At 34.3% G+C, this 20959-nt stretch overlaps 2 protein-coding genes and 1 pseudogene across 5 annotated transcripts; 2 read left to right on the forward strand and 1 right to left on the reverse strand.

The window, feature by feature from the left end:
- The first annotated feature begins 3082 nt into the window (after positions 1 to 3082).
- On the forward strand, positions 3083 to 5596 carry LOC125214722 (uncharacterized). Of its 3 annotated transcripts, XM_089056245.1 has the most exons (5): positions 3084 to 3342; positions 4113 to 4210; positions 4279 to 4537; positions 5001 to 5089; positions 5163 to 5596. In XM_089056245.1, exons 2-5 carry the CDS (start codon positions 4154 to 4156, stop codon positions 5460 to 5462), a joined length of 705 nt encoding a protein of 234 aa, XP_088912371.1. In that variant the 5' UTR covers positions 3084 to 3342; positions 4113 to 4153; the 3' UTR covers positions 5463 to 5596. The 3 variants fall into 3 exon arrangements, with proteins under 3 accessions (XP_088912372.1, XP_088912371.1, XP_088912370.1); XM_089056246.1 differs by having other exon boundaries at positions 3083 to 4210; positions 5007 to 5089; XM_089056244.1 differs by having other exon boundaries at positions 3084 to 4210.
- Positions 5597 to 6355: 759 nt separating this feature from the next.
- Positions 6356 to 12226, forward strand: LOC148928667 (chloride channel protein CLC-f-like; annotated as a pseudogene). Its single transcript, XR_016129037.1, has 9 exons — positions 6356 to 6800; positions 7445 to 7838; positions 8159 to 8353; positions 9003 to 9452; positions 9571 to 9673; positions 10152 to 10385; positions 10525 to 10731; positions 10881 to 11116; positions 11804 to 12226. The product of XR_016129037.1 is annotated as a chloride channel protein CLC-f-like (transcript).
- Positions 12227 to 12506: 280 nt separating this feature from the next.
- LOC148928668 (RNI-like superfamily protein) lies at positions 12507 to 16139 on the reverse strand. The gene is made up of 4 exons (XM_089069775.1): positions 15878 to 16139; positions 15608 to 15813; positions 14157 to 14247; positions 12507 to 14079 (listed from the first exon to the last, which is right to left on the reverse strand). The coding sequence occupies exons 1-4, from the start codon at positions 16088 to 16090 to the stop codon at positions 12724 to 12726; spliced, it is 1866 nt and encodes a 621-aa protein (XP_088925901.1). The 5' UTR covers positions 16091 to 16139; the 3' UTR covers positions 12507 to 12723.
- Between the last annotated feature and the right edge of the window lie 4820 nt (positions 16140 to 20959).

Below are 20959 nucleotides of genomic sequence, written 5' to 3' on the forward strand. Positions count from 1 at the left end.
AAATGTGTCGACTTTTACTAAAAAGGGAAATGACTCTATTACTATGGAACGGACGGAAATGGAAAAACGCCCCTATTACTATGGAACGGAGAGAGTAGATTACATACAGATAAATATACAAATTAAATATAGATCAATAGATAAATTTTGTGTGTGCATAATAATTATATGGAATGAATGAAAGAGAATAAAGTAAGTACTCTACTAATGTCATTCTGCATGAATCAGTATACAAGTTCATCCATCCACAAACCTTTTACTTTGGTGAGTTGGTCTATCGGTTTGCTAAATTGAACTGCTACTGTTTGATCTTACTTTATTTTTAAAATATTATTTCTAATTTAATGATGGTTTTATTAGGGGATGATTGATGATGCATCACGACTCACGACCATGCAAAGTTGTATTTACTAGGAGTACTATTTACATAAATTTTCCGAATAATTAGAAAGTTAAATATGAGTGGGTGAGAAGCATAAAATAAATGGAAGAAATGACAAAATCAAGGTAAGAACACTTTGTTAATTGTGCATAGATTGTTCATCTTCAAAACATGATATAAGAGAAATAAAATGATTAAGAAAAGAGAAGGAACATTCAGAAAAGAATAGATAAATATGATACAGGAAGATAAAGATCATGGAGAATATGAATATCAATTAGGGAAGAAGAAAGAAAGGGTTAAGAAACTGAACTGTTTTTGTGTGGATTTTGCTTTCTGATTTCAGCTGAGAGGGAAAAGAAGTAATTGATTATGAGAGTGTTAAGAGAGGGGTATTTATAGAGCACATATTCTTCAGCATGTTGTTTAGAAACTATGCAAGTCTCCATAAAAACATAATCATGAGAGACCTTTCACATAATAATCAGAAATAAGTATTACAAAACAAATAAGATAATAAAAAGAACACTAAAAAATACTCAATTAGACTATCAGTTATTAATACAAATATTTACTAAATAATATAAATATTAATATAATAAATTTTTTCTAAATCGAATATATCATATATATATATATGCACAAATATATAAGTTAATAGTAATTTTACTAAAATATTAAAAAAATAGCATGTCCAAAATTCGGCCCACTAATATTTAGAAGTTTCCATTAATATAGCTTAAGTTAAGGCCCATTAAATTTATGCATTTATTAAATTATTATTCTTGTGTTATTTATATAAGACTAAATAAGTTTCCCCAATAAAGCTGAACCCTAATTTATAACAGCCGCCTCTCTCACTCTCTAGTCTGCAATTAAAGGAAGGAGAGAGAAGAAGAAGATAAACAGCTGCCTCTAACTCCTCACTCTACAATCATTACTCAAAAAGTTGCTCAAAAAGCAGATGATAGTAGGCGTGGCTTCTCTGCAACCTATTCTATTGCATAAGCAACATATCAACGTATGAATACAAATAAATCAAGGTACGAAATACTCTATATATTGTCTAATGAGTGCAAATTTATTAACATACCTACTAAGATTTTTATCATCTATTTCCTGATTTTTCAAAGGATAGTTCTCATAAACCAATGCTCTATCTATATCTATATTTTTCAAAATTTTCTTTAATTAGTTAGTCTCTGAACTTTTAAAAATTAACCATTTTATCGAAGGTTTCAAATTTTATGTAATGGGTGCACATTAATTACCACACTTGCTATTATTTCTATCATATATGTATTTATTTTATAGTATAACATATTTCAACAAAGTAAGCATAATGTATATTACATTAGAACTGTTTTGAAGATGTTAATCTTTGGTGGATAGCATATCATATTTATAATGATTCACACACTCTTCAATTATCTGTATAGAAAAATTATACAATTATTTTTTCACATTCCTAAACTTGAAATTCTTTTAAATTTAAAGCAACTAGATTTCAATTAGTTACTGCCCTCTTTCTCCATTTTCTTTAGAGAAATGAATTTCAAGGTTTAGTATGGTGCCCACTTTCTGTCATTTTTGAATATGAATATTATGTTCACACATCCTGACTATATACATAATTTTTTGTTCAGGTACAAATTGCAAAGGATATAAATAATGGATCCCAAAGATTATCATTTCAGAATTGCATTATTATATTTAATTTTCTTTAAAAAACACGAATTGCGTAGATATTTATAAGTTGATATTCATGAAAGGTTTTAAATATGCATTTAACATATGAAATATATCTTTTTCAGAGACAAAATGCATTGAAAACTAGAGTGAATCAGACAGTTTTGGAAGAATGGAATAAATAGATACTATATTGTACTCCCTCCGTCCCCGAATAAGAGTTACTAATTTCTATTTTGGTCCGTTTCCAATTAAGAGTAGCACTTCATTTTTACCTTAAATGGCAAGTAGGTCTCACATTCCACCAACTCATTTCACTCACATTTTATTATAAAACCAATATAAAAAAGTGGGTCACACATTCCACTAACTTTTTCAACCAACTTTTCTTTACATTTCTTAAAACCCGTATCCGGTCAAAGTGTTACTCCTAATGGGGGACGGAGGGAGTAATAGAATAGTGGTATTTTTTTATAAAGCCTATGCAAAGCTAACATGAATAGGCTGCAGGCATACACTTAAATTCTCAGTTCATACCAACTAATCAGACATAAGATCTATATTAAACAAACTGTATTTAACAATAAGATAATAAAATTTAACCCAAGACGCTGTCCAAACTCCAAATTTCATAATGTTTCCCGCCCAAATGTGGGCCTAGTGGCAGTTCTGTAAATTTTCCAAATAAGTCTTCCTTTATGGGTATAGATTATTTTAATTTAAAGATGGTTATTAGGAGTACTTATTAGGGGATGATGATGTGTCACGACCATGCATAATTATATTTACTAGGAGTAATATTTACATATATTCTAAATAATTAGAAAGTTAAAAAATGAGTGAGTGAGCAGCAAAAATGCATGAATTTTTATTTAATTTTATGTTGATAAGTTGAGTGGAGAGGGAATAAAGTAGAGTTGATGATGTTTTCTTTTAAGAAATGTGTCAATTAGAGTGAACGTAAAGAAAATGTGTCACTCAGAATGCGAGGAAGTACATTTATATTTAGAGAGTTTTCATATTTTATAGTTCTAGTTGGAATTGGGGTTATATATAATTTCATTTGTCAAAAGTTTATGGGCGTGACATACCAAATAGGATTGTCACATTGTCAAACCGGCCGGTCCGATTTTTAAAACACTGATTCTACCAATACAATAAGAAATCTTCACAGAACAAGGAGCTAGAGAGAAAAAGAAAAGAGAAGAAGAGAAATGGCGAAACCGAAATCATTCTTCATGTTCTGCTTGGGCAATTTTGCCACAAAACTGGTAAAAATTCTTAGTTTATGGAGTATAACGTTCTTACGTTAATTTTCCGAAAAATGAAATAATGCAACGTCCTCTCTTTTTACTCTTTCCCTTGCTTTAGACTGAAATGATATCACTAGACACATGAGTATCTGGTAGTATCCGGCAACTCAAGCACATTCTAGTAACAGAGGAAAAAAAACATATTCTAAAAAAATAATAATCCTAGTTAATTAGTAGAGTATTACGTACTAAGTATTTAGTAAATTTGCCCTTGAAGGAAATAAATAAAGATTATGAAATAGGCATATTAAAATATCAGAATTTTCATAGCTTGATTTATTTAGATAATTAATTTTGTTGAGTTATGTAATTCATCATGTCACGGTGTCACCTGAATATGTGGATAAACTTTGAGATTTATGAGGTATGCCACTTAAATTGCATAAATTCAAAATAAGAAGCGACAAGATTGCGTTGAAATGGTAATAAAATTGAAAGAAGAGAAAACAGGGTAAAAGCATAAAAGACAAAAATATAAGATCAACACTCAACAGTATTTCTTCATAGCATATCCGATATCGTATGCAAAATTTCCATTCAATATTTCAATAAATACACGCATGCATGAAACAAAAGAAGAGACATTAAGATGCATAGCTAATTATGGAAATGTTGAGAGACTAAAATGAGGGAAGCAGCATTTTGAACACTAAATAGGAAACGATCAATCAAATGCACACAACCACCCCTCTTTATTAGTATTTCCCTGCGTCTACCAATACATTCAGAAACCATCAAATCTTGAGAGAAACAGAAGAGAAGAAGAGAAATGGCGAAACCCAAATCATTCTTCATGTTCTGCATCGGCGATTTTGCGTCAAAACTGGTAAGAATTCTTACTACTTTAACGTTAATTTAGTGTGATAAATAATATGGAAACACGCACGCACGCAGCCTATACCAGCTGGTTTTGTTGAAGATCACGAGCTACATCTTCGACGCCAACTCTGGCTGCATCTGAAAACGCAACCGGCAGCGGCATCTTGGCCCGTCAAGCTCAACAAAATCGACGGCGTTTTCTACTTGGTGGATGGCTGGTCCAAGTTCGTCACCGACAACAACATCCTCCAAATGAAGTTGCTTTGCATCCACATCGTCGGAAATTCCTCTCTCCACGTCGCCATTTTCGGCAACGACTCCTGCCTCGAACTCGGTATATAATTTCCTATCCATTTCATTTTTCGTTTTTTGATATCACTATGCCACAACCAAATTCAATAGTGAGGAAGAAAGCTAAATTTATTTATGTGCTTTAAAACAATGAATCGTGTGATAATATGGAGTAATTTTTAGTAGCGTTTGGCTTTTGGAAATGAAATTATTTTTAGTAGTTAATGGCTATGCTAGAGTAGTAATTTTTTCTATATGAAATTAATTAATCCGAATTTAAGTTAGAATAATAAGTGCTTCATATAGAATTTACTAAATACACTCAAAATGAAGCATAACATTGAATGCTCCGGTTCACGGACTAAGTTTGAGCAAATTTCAATGAATAAATGTTTTCTACTTTTATTTTAGTCGGAACTTTAGTAGTAATTAGTAGTAGTATATAATTAAATATTGGATCTTTGATCCACGCATCTTTGTCAATTGTCACACACTAATATGTGCAGGACCAGAGCTACAAACTGAAGAGCAGCCAGTAAGGCCGATGAGGTTCGTGAAGAAATTGAAGGAGTACCATTTCTTAGATCAAAGACTGGTGATCACATCAAACTATTCATGATATTTTTGTATTCTATGAAACTGTATTGATGTTTGATGATTTATAACAGGAGATCCCAAAAGAGTTCTCTAGTGCGACGGCGGTTGGAAGTGAAGACAAGATAAGACTACAAGATTGGAAAGGAAAGAAGTGGACGATCTCCATAACCGACCGGAACAATGGGATTCGTGCTTTTAGCGCTGGATGGAAGAGATTCCTGAATGCGAACAAGTTGAAGGTTGGAGCAATCTTGTTGTTTGATTTCGACATGGATTCTCATGATGTGATTAAGGTTGAGGTGCTTGGAGATCAAGATGGACAGGTGATGCTTGATCGAGCTACTTATGGAGGCGTCATTCCCTCTCACTAGTTTTTATTTTATCTTGCTTTTGTCTCCACATACTCTATGTTTGCTACTGTTTTTATTTTTAACTAAGTACGCTTATTGCCTAATATGTCCTGAGCTTTGTATTGACAACTGTTTTTAAATTTGTATTGCTAGTATCTAATTAAGTTAACTGCCTGAATATGTCTTGAGCAGATTTGGTTACAATGCACTATAGTACATCCAATACCCATATGAGTATCGTCATCGTGTCATGAAGTGCAACCCCAATTTACAGTCATATTCATAAGTCATAACATTCATATGTATTTACAGGAGTCACAGTAAAAAGTGTTTTAAGTGGTCATGATACTTATCATAAAGTGTTGATTGTAGGATGTCCTTAAAAAAATTTGAGCTAAAGTTGTCATTTAAGTTTCAACTATATTAGTTTCTTTGGCTTGTGTCATATGTCAGGACAATTAACAAAAATCAATGTCAGTTATATGTTGTTGTATAAAAAGTTACAAGCCGTAAATGATTGTAGATTTTAATTTATAATGATAAAGCCAATGGCAGTGTTAAGCAAGGAAGTTCCGATACTTATAATTTTTTGCTTTTTTGCTGTTGTATTAAAGTGTATGACTATCACTGATGTTTTTAACATTATAATCTAAATTAAACAATTATTTAATATTTTTATTTTAGATATTATTACATCTTAATATGATAATACTATTATTCTTCTCTTTTTCTCATGCTACTTTTATTAATCCGTAAAGTTTATACTATCTCTTATTTTATTTTAATGTGAAATTAAATTAGTACTACTATTTAGAAAATAAATTAGAAGCGTGTGTCGCATTAAGATGAACACTAATTTTTAAAATCTGGTCTATTCGTTTGTTTACATTCAAGTCCTACCATATGATCTAACTTAATTTTAAGAGCGTTTAATGATGGTTATTAGGGGATGAGAAAACAAAACGTGAAAAGGGGTGAAAATCTGTGAAACCCCGAGTGATGGAGTGGAGGTGGTATTGGTATCGCTAAGGGGGAGGTGGAGGAGGAGCGGAAGTGATCTGGACTCGAGATATGTCGTCGGCCGCTGACTACAGCGGTCGCGCTATTCTACTGCGCTCCAATTCACTCGCCTCTGACGGCGATCTGGAGCGCGGCGCCGCTCAATCCCCCAAAACCAGCACCAGCAATGGGGGCGCCCTTGCTTCCGATCTCTTCAAGCGCCGATTCACCTCCCACCACCGCATTTCCTCCTCCTCCTCTTCTCATCACCCTAATGATGATTCCCTCGCTCAAGGTGAGTGGGCCTTGCTTCTCCTCGGCGTTGCTACCGGCTTCTGTGTCGCCTTTTTTAACCGCGGAGTATGTATTTCTGGAAACCATGGTTGACTACATTTGCTAGCTGAGGTTTAGTTAGTTGAGTAATCTAATGGAAGATGAATTACATGAAGGGGAAGTCTCATGCTGTATGATGGAACTTCAACATTGTGAGTTCGTTGCAGTAAATTACCATGTAACTTGAATGGAGTAGCATATTAGCCCTGTTATTTCTTAAGGCTGCTAGGACGACTGTTGTACTTACCACATACACAACTTAGTGTATTAAATATGAAATCGTCCAACTTCCCGTTAGTTCGCTCGATCTAGTGACTAGCATGCTTGCTGGTTCATTTATGGTAGGGATTTTATATTGTTCTCCCATTGTCCCAGTTCTTACAGTATCAAAAAAATGATGAAGTTGATTGTGAACTCAAATGTATCGTGAACTTCCATTTTTCTAGATTTATTTCTGTGGAAATAATTGAATTTGTTCAGTGTTGTTCTAAGACTGGTCAATGATTCGATGGAAAGAGCATCCTAAGACATTTTGTTATAACAAAATTATGTAGAATGATCAATGGAGTTTAAACTTCCTAAACGGGTGTTATTTTTGAAGCATTCATCTGATCATCAGAAATATATTTCTGTCTTAGATTCGTATTTTATTTAATTTTTTGTAAGTTTAGGTACACGTGGTGCATGAATGGGCATGGGCTGGCACCCCAAATGAAGGTGCTGCTTGGCTTCGGCTACAAAGGCTAGCTGATACATGGCACCGTATACTTTTAATACCAGTCTTGGGTGGAGTTATTGTAGGTGTTTTGCATGGTCTTTTAGAGATACTGCCTCAAATAAAGCAATCCACTTCCTCACAAGGACAAGGCTTAGATGTGCTTGCTGCAATCTTCCCCATAATCCAGGCTGGTGTGACCTTAGGGACTGGTTGTTCTTTAGGTCCTGAAGGCCCTAGTATTGATATTGGAAAATCATGTGCCAACGGATTCTCAGTGATGATGGAGAACAATAGAGAAAGGAAAATTGCTCTTGTTGCTGCTGGTGCGGCTGCTGGAATTGCTTCTGGTATTTCCATGTCTATATCTTGTTTGATCTTTTATCACATCGATGTATTTTTGAATTATGGATTTTCTGCCTGTGTCGAATTTTTGTTTTCCCTTTTTCTGCTGTTTATGTTAGTTAATGTTTCTTTGATTCTTGTTTTTATAACATTTATATTTTTGGGACTGGGAAGGTCTTTCTTGGAACCTTCATGGATATTCAGTCTTTGTACTCAATGATTATGTTATTTATTGAATATGAAAATGGAAATATTAACTCGTGCTAACTAATTTTGATTAATCTTTATGAAAGACCAGTCTGCTCATTTTCTATGTGTACCTCAGGTTTTAATGCAGCTGTTGCTGGATGTTTCTTTGCTATTGAAACGGTTTTGAGACCTCTCCGTGCTGAAAACTCTCCTCCGTTTACGACAGCGATGATAATTTTGGCCTCAGTTGTCTCATCAACGGTATCAAATGCTGTTCTTGGGGAAAAACAGGCTTTCACAGTGCCCACGTATGATTTGAAATCTGCTGCTGGTATTTGATCTGATTCTAGATTTTGAAAATCATATTTGCCTCTGCTGTCTGACAATCTTGTTTTATAACTCAATGAATAGCTCTGATGCAGATTGTCAGGATTAATTTGTTTATTCAGCCAGTCACACATTATTTTCTGTTTTTCTTGATCTTTGATTGGTTTGAACTAAAATCAGAACCTTTGTTGTATGGTAGGAGACAAAAAAACTACTGATTTCTATGGTTTATTACTCTTCTATTCCACATTTTTCAGCATACAGAAGGAATGTGGTCAGCTCTTAGTTATACAACAGCTCTTTCTGTGATTTTCAGTTGTCATCTATACTTCATGCTCTGATCGCCGTACTGCATTCCCAAGATAAATTATACTAGTACTACATACTAGCAGTAGCAGAATGCCTTCATTAACTAGTTAGCAGAATTTGTTCAATGCAAGTGAAACGAGTTCAAAAAGTCTATGGATTCTCTCTTATCCAGCATGAAAAATGTATCTTTTGCTGAGAATCTCATTGTGTCTCAACCAATAGACCAGTCGCATAAGAAATTTGGTAGACGAAAAACAAAAGACCATCTACTTATGAGCTTAAGTGTTGTATCTTGTTTAATGTGAATATGTGTCTAATATTGGATTCTCAAAATCATTGCTCAGAGCTACCATTGTACCTTATACTGGGGATGCTATGTGGAGTTGTAAGTGTGGCTTTCACACGCTTATTGGATTGGTTCACGGACATGTTTCAGTTTATCAAAGAAAAATTTGGGCTTCCAGATGTAGTCTGCCCTGCTCTAGGAGGTTTAGGAGCTGGTCTAATAGCACTCAAATATCCTGGAATACTATATTGGGGATTCACCAATGTCGATGAAATATTACGTACTGGAAAGACTGCTTCAGCTCCAGGAATCTGGCTACTTGCTCAATTAGCTGCAGCGAAAGTTGTTGCCACTGCACTGTGTAGGGGATCCGGCCTTGTTGGTGGCTTATATGCCCCAAGTTTGATGATTGGTGCAGCGAAAGGTGTTTGGAGGCTGTGCTGGTGAGATTATCAACACTGCTATTCCCGGAAACACTGCTGTTGCTGAGCCACAGGCGTATGCTCTGGTAATATGCTCCGTGGCTTTATGCTTGACTGTGAATCTTCATATATCTTTTGTTATATTATCCTATATGCCATCGAACAGTTTCCTTTATCAATGACACTTTGAGTGCTACTATACAGGTGGGAATGGCTGCAACATTAGCCTCAGTTTGCTCAGTACCTTTAACTTGGTTCTTCTTCTGTTTGAGCTGACTAGAGATTACCGAATCTTGCTTCCCCTCATGATAAATCTCTTGCTCAGAATTAAGATACCCTTCTACATCTTAATTTAATCTTATGTATTTGAATCTTCCAATTTTTATTTTGGTATTGCCGTATTGGTATTCTTGTATCCAAATGTTGTCGGAGTTTATTATCTGTTTTGATATTTTTCTCTCACTGAAATGGTTTTTAAAATCTAACGTAATTTTTTGTGCATTAAAGTTTGTTGTAACATTTCCTAAAGTATTTAATGTCCGAGTTATAAATATAATCCATATTTAGGAAAAACTTCGACGCATGACCATGCCGATGTCAATATTTCCACAATATATCTGTAACCTGCTATATTTTTACCTTGCATGTGAGGTCAAAAATGATTAAAAGCTATACCTATTGATTGTTTTCCTAGTAAGTGGCCTTCATATGGTTTACTATGATATAAAACAGTTTTTCAGTGCTTATTTTAAATTTAATGAGTATCATTTTTATTTATTGCAACAGGGTGCAGTTAGATTAGCTATATGGGTGCCCTCTGTGACAACTCAGTCAAAGGAGTTAGAGGTACCAGATACAAAGAGTTCTCCGCGAGGTTATTCTGTTGTTTCTCTAACTGATGACAAAGATGATGCTGTTTGGAGGCGAACCAGTCAAGGAAATGATATAGAACTTCCTGTTATTGAAAATTTCAGTGGTCATAGTCCAATAGATGTTGACATTTACTGGAAAATATGAAGGTTCATCCTTTGCCTCCCCTTTTTGAAGTTGTTCATTTAAGAAGCCAACAGTGCAGATTTTTCTTTTGTGATGCTTTTTGGTGAGCTTTTCTTCACAGAACCTAAACTTATACTCCGTATGATGTTTTTCCTACTTCAGGTTTCCCAAGCAATGTCAAGCAACTTCTTAAAGATTTCCATGAACCGAACTCTCAAGGAGGCCCTGAGTTGCATGCATGATGGTCAGCAGAACTGTCTTCTTGTGGTCGAAGATGAAGATTGTTTGGAAGGAATCTTGACAGATGGAGATATCAAACGCTGGTTAACAAAAAGATTTGGTGAATCTTCTAGCAGTGATGCAGCAGATGTATGTTCTTTTCATTTTCTCAATGACCTCAGATAAAATCTATTTTTGGATGACAAATTTTTATTTGGTTCTTCTCTTTTGTGTCCAATGAGTTCTGTTTGCAAATGATTGTTGATGTATGATGGAAGTTATTGCGAATCCTTTTGCAGTTAACTACTTGCACTATTTCCTCTGTCGTCTCTCATGGGATAAGCTATCATGGGCGAGCACGTGGACCTTTGATTTGTTATCCAGATACTGATCTGGCAATGGCAAAGCAGCTGATGTAGGCAAAGGGAATCAAACAGTTGCCTGTGATTAAGCGTACAGAAGATTGTCAGAGAGATAGGAGAAGACGCAAGATTGCGGGAATTCTTTCTTATGATTCAATCTGGACTTCTCTCAGGTAACTTTTAGTTAATGGTATATTTCCTTCTCTTTCTGTTTCTCAAGCCCTATGTACCTGATATGGAATAAAGACAGATAACACAAAACTAACGAGAAAAGCGAAAAGGAAAGACAAGAATTGGAATTTAACTCAAAGAGAACAATCCTCCGAATAGTCCTAATAATCCTCAAATGAGGCCTACGGTTTGCACCGATTACAATGATTCTTTTCTGGATACCTCTCTTCATCAACCGGAAAAGTATATATAGGAGTTCCTCGAAAGTCCTACTATTAACTAGAGCAAATCAATTCTAATCAATTTGATTATTCAAATCCCTCCCAAATCCTTACTAATTAATACAAGATCACATAACTAATAATCATGATTTACTGCACCATATCAGGAGATATATTTGCTGCATCATATCAGGAGAGATATTCTCTCTGCTGCCAAGGTCAATCGAACTCAGTACCCTTTCCGTGGGTTAAAATTGATTTATGTGAATGCCTAGTTCTATGTGCTTGTGTCTGAAATGCTGAATATGGATTTTATTACTGGATTATCTTTCACTTTTTGTGTATGCTGTGTATGTAGATCAGAATTTAATGGTTGTACTAAATTTAGAGTTTTAATTGACATCTCTTTTACATTATTCCGACTTGTACTAAAATCTATCTCATGCTTGCCCTTTTCCACTTGTGCAGAGGAGAACTCTATCGTCAGAAGTCAGTCAACTTGCACAAAGAAGAAGACTCCGGGGAGAGAATGATAATAACAAACGGCCATCAAAGACAAAGTGTTTGATTGCAATCAACATTTCATGCGTGAGGTGAGGGATCAAAGTGATTACACCAAAGAATCAATTTTGGCCTTGGATTGTCCATTGGAAGGTGAAGGAGATATTTCTGAGTCTGTTTGAGGTTAGATTAACGATTATGATTGATACTCTCTTACTTTTTTTTCTTGTACAATAGTAATTCCGGCAGTTTAAATTGTCAACTACCGGAAGATCTGAGTTACGTTAAAGATTATTGGCAGGAAATGATGTTGTCGACAAGCATCAATTAACTGTAATGTATAAAAAGCTCATCTTCAAATCAAATTTTTTGAGTGCTGTATTGTTTTTATGCTTGTCCGGCCCGAGTAGTTAAAGCTTCATTTATATCGCAGAAGCTGATTTTTTTTGAATAACTGTACCTATTGTGTGTGGAATTACAAATTAATTTTAACAAATTGTTAGCATTTCTTAATATGAAATTTGATACTATCATTCTTACGAATAAAATTTGGTAGCATTACTCACAAGTTTCAATAATTCAATCTTTGTAAATTACGACTACGACCTTGCTTGATTAATGAACACAATGAAACTCTTAATAGGTGTGATATGAAAAGCAAATAATGCAGTAACTAAAAATCCATACTAATTTAGCATTGAAGAAATAATATAGTACATCAAAAATCTAGTACAAATTGCAGTGTCAGTAAAAAGCAGAGTTTATACCTACAGATCATAGTGATCATCTTAGTAAGGTCGACAAAGTTTGGCTTTTTCCTGTAAGGTTAACTTATCATACACAACACATTCTTCATTCTTCATTCTTATGTGATACTATGTTACTCATCATGTGTGGTATTGCCAACCGTCGTGACATCCAACTTCACAGCCTTCAAAACAAACAGTAAGGAAAGGCTGCAATCTACAGATTGAAGCAACGCTCTTCACCAAATAAGTACCAGCAACACCAAGCCACCGTAAACCACGGAATGAATGCCCCTCTTGTAGTAACTCCACAAATCCACCCGAGAATCCGATGCAGTGACTTATATCCAGTTTCCGGAGGAGGTTTCTTCCACCACACTTTCCTGAAGCCAATATGTTAAAAGTTTCATTCGTCACATGAAAGCAGCTTCTCATGCGTAGCTCAGTAAGGGCATCGGTGCATGAAATAACCGCACGTATAGCTCTATCTGATACTCCTGGCATGTTGCTGATATCGAGAGATGACAGTTTTTCCTTGATTCTAATGCCATCGTTTAGCAACCGGATAATTCCTTTGTCTGTCACTCTAGTACACCCTCGAAGGCATAGACTAGTTATTGGTAGATCACCTTTACTCAGAGCACCAAGACCGTTATCTGTAATATCAGCACCTCCGAGATTAATGGAGGTCAGTTTACTGAGGCGCGATATATAGTCAAGGCAGGTGTTTGCAATACTCCTGCAATTATATGTATATAACAATTCCAAAGTACTAGATGAAGCTAGTTCTGCTAAAGCTTCACTAGTAATCAGGTTACATGACACCATTTTCAACTCGACCAGGGGGGACACAGCACCAATCATGTCATGAAACGCCAAGTCTGACAACAATGGTGCGTTGCGAATTTCCAGCTTCTTCAAGTTGTGGCACGAGTGCACTAGAGATGAAAATCCAGCATCAGTAACTTTACTGAACCCACCTAGTCTTACAGATTCTAAGCCCCGGCAACTCTCAGCAAGAACTAATACGCCCACATCATTTACTCGTTTAAAGGAAGCTGGATAATTTGCCCTACTTCTGACGATTGAGAGATGGGTAAGGTACTGGCAAGAGCCTAAAAGCAACAGACCACTGTTAGTCAAGTCATGATGTACTTTTGCTTCAGAGCATTGCCGGTCTTCAAGATCCAACTCAACCAAAAGTCGAAGTGAGCTGGTAATTGAGGCCATAAGTCTATCAGATATTACATCCAAGACTAGTGACAGACATGTCAATGTAAAACCACAAAATCTGTGATAAGAGGTAATAGTCATACTAGAATTTGCAATTTTTCTTAAACTCTCTCCATCATCTCCAAGTTTCTCAATGAACAGAGCAGCATCTTGTTCATTCACTAGCTGCATTTTCAGGGATTTTAAAGTTTTGGGTAGAAAAAGATCTACTGAAGTCAAGCTATATGCATCAATTTCTGTTCCGCGGACTTTTATGGACAGATGCTGCAAAAGTCAGTTTGCAACGGTGAGTGCTTGCTCAATTTTTTGAAACAATCAGGCCCAGAGCATATAAATATTACCTCCAAATAGAGAAGATTCTGCAGCATTTTGACAAAGCTTTTCCTAAAATTTTCAGGTGCATTCTTCCCTGCCAATTCCAGGACAAGATTCCTGATAAGACAAGGAATAATTTCACTTATACTTTAACCACAGTCCTGAAATCTGAACACGTATCAAATCTCAAGGGTCCTAGGCCAGATAGACTAAAAAACATTTTAGAACGGGAAATAAATTTACAGAACCTTGCTATAGTCTTTAGAATAGAATTAAGCACATATACTTAACATTTTTCATGAAATATAACTTACAAATCAGTTTTTGAACGTTAAGCATACAGTATATATATTAAGTGTTCTGAAAAGCTCAGCTATACCGATAACATAGCCATTTACCATACAAGGAAATGCATTAAATGTATAAAAGCAAATGAAGAAACTCAAGCTCTCAAGACAAGATTTTGAATAATATGACCAATGGACATGTCCTTTCTTGGTGAGAAAAAGCCTGGAAATACAGGACAACATAAATATCCACCAGTCAACTGTCAGTACTACATTCAAGATTAAATGTTTTGACAGAAACATTGACAAATGCTTCATATCAGAGGGGAAAAGAGCTCTGAAAAGTCAATAGCCCCATAATTTCATAGTCTACTAATGTTGCTACTTCTCTAGTAAGTAGTAACCAACTTGTCATTCTCTCATGTTCTCTTGCTCATTTATTCAGTTACCCCATATGCGGTGCTCAACCATTGCCCAACTTATTTCACCACAAAATTTGTATGCAAAATGGTAAAATTCAGCTGTATGTAATACTACAACAGTAAACAAAGAAAAAGCGGCTGCATTCACATGGATAAAAAGTTGATGCAGAAACTCCCATTAGATTGTAGAAGGAATTTACAGTAATACAAATAAGATGGAAAGTTGTGAAGAATTTTCAGCTCAATCTCTATATAACCAGAAGTGATACTATAACTGAAGCGTGTGCAAGCAAATGAGACAAGAAAGAAACAAACAAAAAGTTCCAAAAGAAGTAGTCACTCTACTATTTTTGTGTTTCCAGAACTTGAGATATCCTGTATGTGTCATATTTAGTGTAGGCAGAACTGTGCAATTACATACCTATACAGGCTCATGCTTTTTTACAATTTGGATTTTCCACACAAATTTCTTGTCTATAAATTTAATAACTCGACACCTGATTCTTTTCTTGGTTGATTCCATTTTTCAACCCACCTAAAAGAAAGGGAATTATTCTCATTGCTATGTGCGACTGACATTTATTTTTACACAGCTTCCGAATACACACACATACATTTTATCAACAGTTTTAAGCATTCAAAAGTTGCTGTTCAGAGAAACACATATTTTTGTAACTCGACGTGAGGTGAGGTGTGGCATTTCAATTCATGGCGGAATCGGTTAACAAATTCGTTTAAGTGGTGGTTAGCAAAAAATTAAAATCATACCTTAAATTAGGGCACTTGTCCCCAATTGATAGAAGAACATGATACGACAGCGATGGGCACTTGAGCAGATTCAATTCCTGTAAATGCGGCCCGAGAATGCTGTCAATGGAACACTCATCGACTTTGAGGCAATCGATGGTCACACTCTTAACCGCTCTCAGTCTGGACGCAATGCAACGAACAAGTTCTCCATTGGGTGAAAATGCCTTGAACCAAATTCAATTAGAGAGAGGAACAGTTAATGTAATTAGGAAGGCAAATCGAGCTTACCGAGAGATCGAGAGAGGGAAGAGTGATAAGAGATTGAGAGACGAGGGAGCGAAGGGTTGGGGAAACGCATGCCACAGTGCAAAGTGTATCTAGCTCCAATCTAGCCAAGATTTCGCCGACAACTATGGTGTCAGGTAGAGGAAAGCCATCTCTCAGCGACGGTGTATCTTCGCCGGCGGTCTTCTCTCGGAATCTTTTGCTGCTATTATCCATTTCGCCAACCAACAAATTTCAAACTCGAAGCAAACTTTGAAAAAAAGTTTCTGAAATAGGGAATTTTTGCGTTATTAAATGAAAATTTAGACACTGCTATTAATTTTATTTTAATAAAACGACATTATCTCATCATAAATGATACTATCCCCGGATCAAACTAATTTTGAAAATTGTGAGATTTATTATAACTAGTATTATCATCCGTGCTATGCACGGGCCATATAATTTTCACTGGTTATTGTAATAAAAATAAGGAACAATATCATTACATTAACTTTAAAATTACAAAAAATTAATGCTGATTAGAACACTTTAAAACACTATAATAGATGTCACAAATTCCTTTTTAGTTTGTCCCACAAAAAATGTCACATTTCCTTTTTTAGAAAAAATTCTATCTCACATTAATATAAATACTATTTTGTTTATCCACTTAACACACAAAACAACATCACTTATAATCCCGACTTATAATCCCGTGTCATTCCCTAAATGTACCATCTATTATGGGACGGAGGGATAACTATATAATTACAATTACGTACAATAATAACATTTCAACAACTAAATAATTCAAAATAAACCACTATCAATTTAACTGTTGTAAAAATGAGCAACAATTTGGTTATACAAATAAAAATATTAATACATGTGAAAAATGTTAAATGTATATAAAAAGATATTTGAATATAAATACCAATAAAATAAATACTATAAACTATTGTTATTTTAGTTTGTCCCTAAAAATTAGTATAAATTTTCTAATTTTAAAAACTTTTTCTCTAATGAGGTGAGATCCATTTTCTACTATCAATACTTCAATCACTTTTTCTTTATATATCTTCACTTAACATTTAAAATAATATCACTTAAAATCTCATGTCATTCTCCAAATTTGTCATCTATTATAAGACGGATGGAGTACTATATAATTACATAGAACAATAACATTTCAACAACTAAATAATTCAAAAATAAACCACTGTCAATTTGAATGTTATAAAATGATCAATAATTTGATTCGACAAATAAAAATATTGATAAATGTTAAAAAAGTTAAATATATATAAAAAGAAATTTGAATATAAACCAACAAAATATGTATAAACTATTTTTATTTTAGTTCATCCCTAAAAGTTATAAATTTTCTAATTTAGGAAGCTTTTTCTCTCTGATAAGGTGAGACCTATTCTCCGCTAACAACACTTCAATTTTTATTATTTCTCATATTTTACTAACTGTGAATTAAAATCTATACTATTTAAATCTATCCAATTTTTATGGTACAAATGGAGTATAATTAAATCCAATTATTATTCATAATTAATTGCTAATAAAAGTCGTTTTTCGATAATTAAATAGAATATGTCAATTATTATGTTAATATCTTTCATAAAAATTAATTTTTGGTTTTGAACAAAATATTAATATTATATTTTACATATCATTCTCACCAGACATATTTTAACTTGTCACCTGTAATTTAGTTGATATTTTAGAAACTATTTTCATTTTGGTACGTCTATTAAAAATAGAAACTTTTTATTTTTAGGAATTTTTTTTTTCTCTCTAATGAAATGAAACTTATTCTCACTTAACAATACGTTAATAACTTTTTTTAAAATCTCTCTTATTTTACCAATTGTAGTAAAACTCTTGTCATTTAAAAAGCTTCTATTTTTTAAAAACGGTGGTAATAGTATATCCTACTACCGGTTTGTGTTAAAATGACAACACCTTTTAAAGTGGCACTGTGACACCACGTATCCAACAATATTATAAACGCTACACATCAATAGTATAAACGGTAGACATCAATCTATAGATTGCTGTCTAGCGTATTGAATATTGTTGGGCGAGAATAATTGTTGTCTAGCGTATTGGATATTGCTAGCCAAGAAAATTTATCCTTGAGCATTTTTTATGATTGCCACATGTCAGCTGATTATTCATCCACATATGCAAATGATTGGCTAGGAATGGTGGTATGGTGTTACTTTAAGAGATGTTGTCATTTTAACGCACCCCTACTAATGGTTTTTCAAGACCCAGAAGACTTTTTAAAGTTCATTTTTTCTTTTTTCAGCTGCCTTATTAGTTATCTTGAATTAGTATTCTGATTCTTCTTTCTTTATGCTATGTTGCTGAAAATACTACATCTGTTTCTCTTTGTTGTTTTGATTAGGTAAAGAGATAAATAAAGTGGCTCAATATACTTTGTGTTTGCATATCAAAATCTATAAAATAATCGATGCAATTTTTTGTTTCCAAGTGCCCTCTGTAACTTGAAGAATGAAATTTATTCCAATCAATCTTTCCATTGTAATAATTAAAAATACATATGAATGTTCCTTGGACCTACTGTGTTGGCTGCATCTAACATTTGGAATATCATTGTATGGGTTTTTCATCTTCATCTTTCTTCCCTCAGCCTTCGCATCTTCTCCCCAATTGTTTCATTTTTGTAATTCTGCGTTCTATTTGTGTATTTCGCAGCAGTGGAGCAACCACAGTTCAACGACTATGGTAATGATTCTTTATTCAAATAGGTGAATTTGGTTTGTTTCGGCTTCTACTTCAGTTCCTCGTTTATTAGTGTACCACAGATAATACCGTGGACTAAAATGAATAGTAAGCTAAAGATTGGCAGGTACTCTGGATTGTAACAGAAAATTGGTTTTAATCTTATGAAATGCATCGAGAAGACAAAATCAAAATTTAATGACAGCTTTTTTGTGATGCTGAACAAACTGAACACTACTCAATAGTGTTGCTGATTCTACTTTGTTCACTTTATGATGATGCTATGTTCTGCTTAGAACGGGTAATTCATTAAATAATCGAAATTAGAATTAATAATAATAATTATAACAGTAGTACTAATAATAATACTGTAGTATATGAAATTATACGATACGCCCTTCGTCCTATAAAAATAGGTCATATTTCCCTTTTTTGTTAGTACCATACAAATAGTTCATATCCATTTATGGCAATCATTTTCTCCTTTTCTTTTACTTTATCATTTATAGATCCTACGATCCACTACACAATTTCAACTACTTTTTCTTCTTCTATCTTATTTTACCAATTACTCCTTCCGTCCCACATAATTTGTCTCATTTCACTTTTACCATTTTTTTGTTGTGAACCTCATATTCCACTAACTCAATTATACTCACATTTTATTATAAAACTAATACTTTAAAAGTAAGACCCACATCCCACCAACTTTTTCAACTCACTTTCTATTAGATTTTTTAAAATCCGTGCCGGGTCAAAGTGTCCTAAATTATGTGGGATGAAGAGAGTATACATTAAAGTCTATGTCAATCCAAATAGCCTATTTCTATGGTACGAAAGATGTAAATAATCATATGAACGGATTTGAAGTAGAACAGGGGTTATTGTCCAAACTTGCATTTACCCTCTTGTGCAATGCATCCGCAGCAAGAATGAATGTCTCAACAGAAATCCCACGAATTTCTCTCAACCCCAAACATTCAAATTCCCGATTTTCTAGACTGCCCAATTCATAAGAAATTTGTTCAGATATTCTCTAGAAACAATCAAGTGGAGTATTGTATTTCCTCATTATCTATAAATATATGCATAATGGAAATATTAAATCATGCAAAGCCATACAATGTTAGACTTTGCAATAAATTTGAGGTCCAATCGGTATTTGGGCCCACAGAAGCCCTAACTTAAGAGAGATAAAACAAAATTCGTCTCATCTGCTATAGCCTATAAGGAAGAGAAGAAGGTGAACTTTCTCCGGTGCGTGGAAAGAATCGATGAAGAGAGAGTTCGGCGAAGGCGAAACGCTGTTGAGCGTCTTCGTCGAGGAAGGTGTAGAGTTCCCACATAGAGTCAACGACGGCGTGCTTGAACGTAGCGCGCCCATCGACCTCCTTTCGGCCTCTCCTGTTTTCGCTTCGCCAATCTCGGTTGTCCGACGCCGCTTTTCTTGTCCATCCCAATTTCTGCACAGTTACATATATACACGCATACAATAGAGAGAAGAGAGAAAACCGGACTGCCACTCTCCTTTTCCACAGCCACGCACTCCTCTCCTCCATTAGAGTGAAGCTTGAAAGCTTGAATTTTTTTTTTTACCTCCAAGTCTATTCCTGCAAAAATTAGTTTAAGAAACCAATTTATATCTTCATTATCTTCTTCACATGAGATTGGGTTTTAAATTTAAATTATTCTAATCCTAGGAGGATGATTGTAAGAACCGTAAGGTTTGGTTGACAACTCTGTCATTCATACTGCTGTAGTGCAGTATTTCAAAACTTCTTTTGAAAGCTTCAACTAAAATATTTATACCAAAAACTTTTCAGGTTATAGCTGCAGAGACCTAATATTTGCACTCTGCTCAAGATTTTGAGCTCTGACAATCTGCAAACACAACATAAAAGTTATCTATATTTTTCCCACCCAAAGTGTGACACGTGGCGTGCCAAAAAACTGGGGCTTTATATATGTATAGACTAGTATTACCACCCGTGCTATGCACGGGCCAAATAATTTTCAAAAAATAAGAAAATGTATTTAAAACGAATTAAATCAAAAAATATATATATAAAAAAATTAGAAATTATTGCAAATCAAGAATAGAAACTATTTAAATTTTGTATTCATATATGATTATGAAGCTTTAAAAATCATACATTTACTTCTACATCTATCAGTCTGTCAAACCACTGTAGTGAAAGGACATGGGGGAAAGAAATAGAAATAAAACAGGATATATATTAAAAAGACCGAGAAATACTAAATGCCAAAGTAAACAAAACACAACATAGAATTCAAACATCTTCTCGATAAAATCATTAGAATCATCTCTCTAACACCAATAAT

The sequence above is a fragment of the Salvia hispanica genome, chromosome 4 (genome assembly GCF_029641045.1).
Source record: "Salvia hispanica isolate PSC_SH4W2 chromosome 4, Shi_PSC_v1, whole genome shotgun sequence".
NCBI classification, from domain to species: Eukaryota; Viridiplantae; Streptophyta; class Magnoliopsida; order Lamiales; family Lamiaceae; genus Salvia; species Salvia hispanica.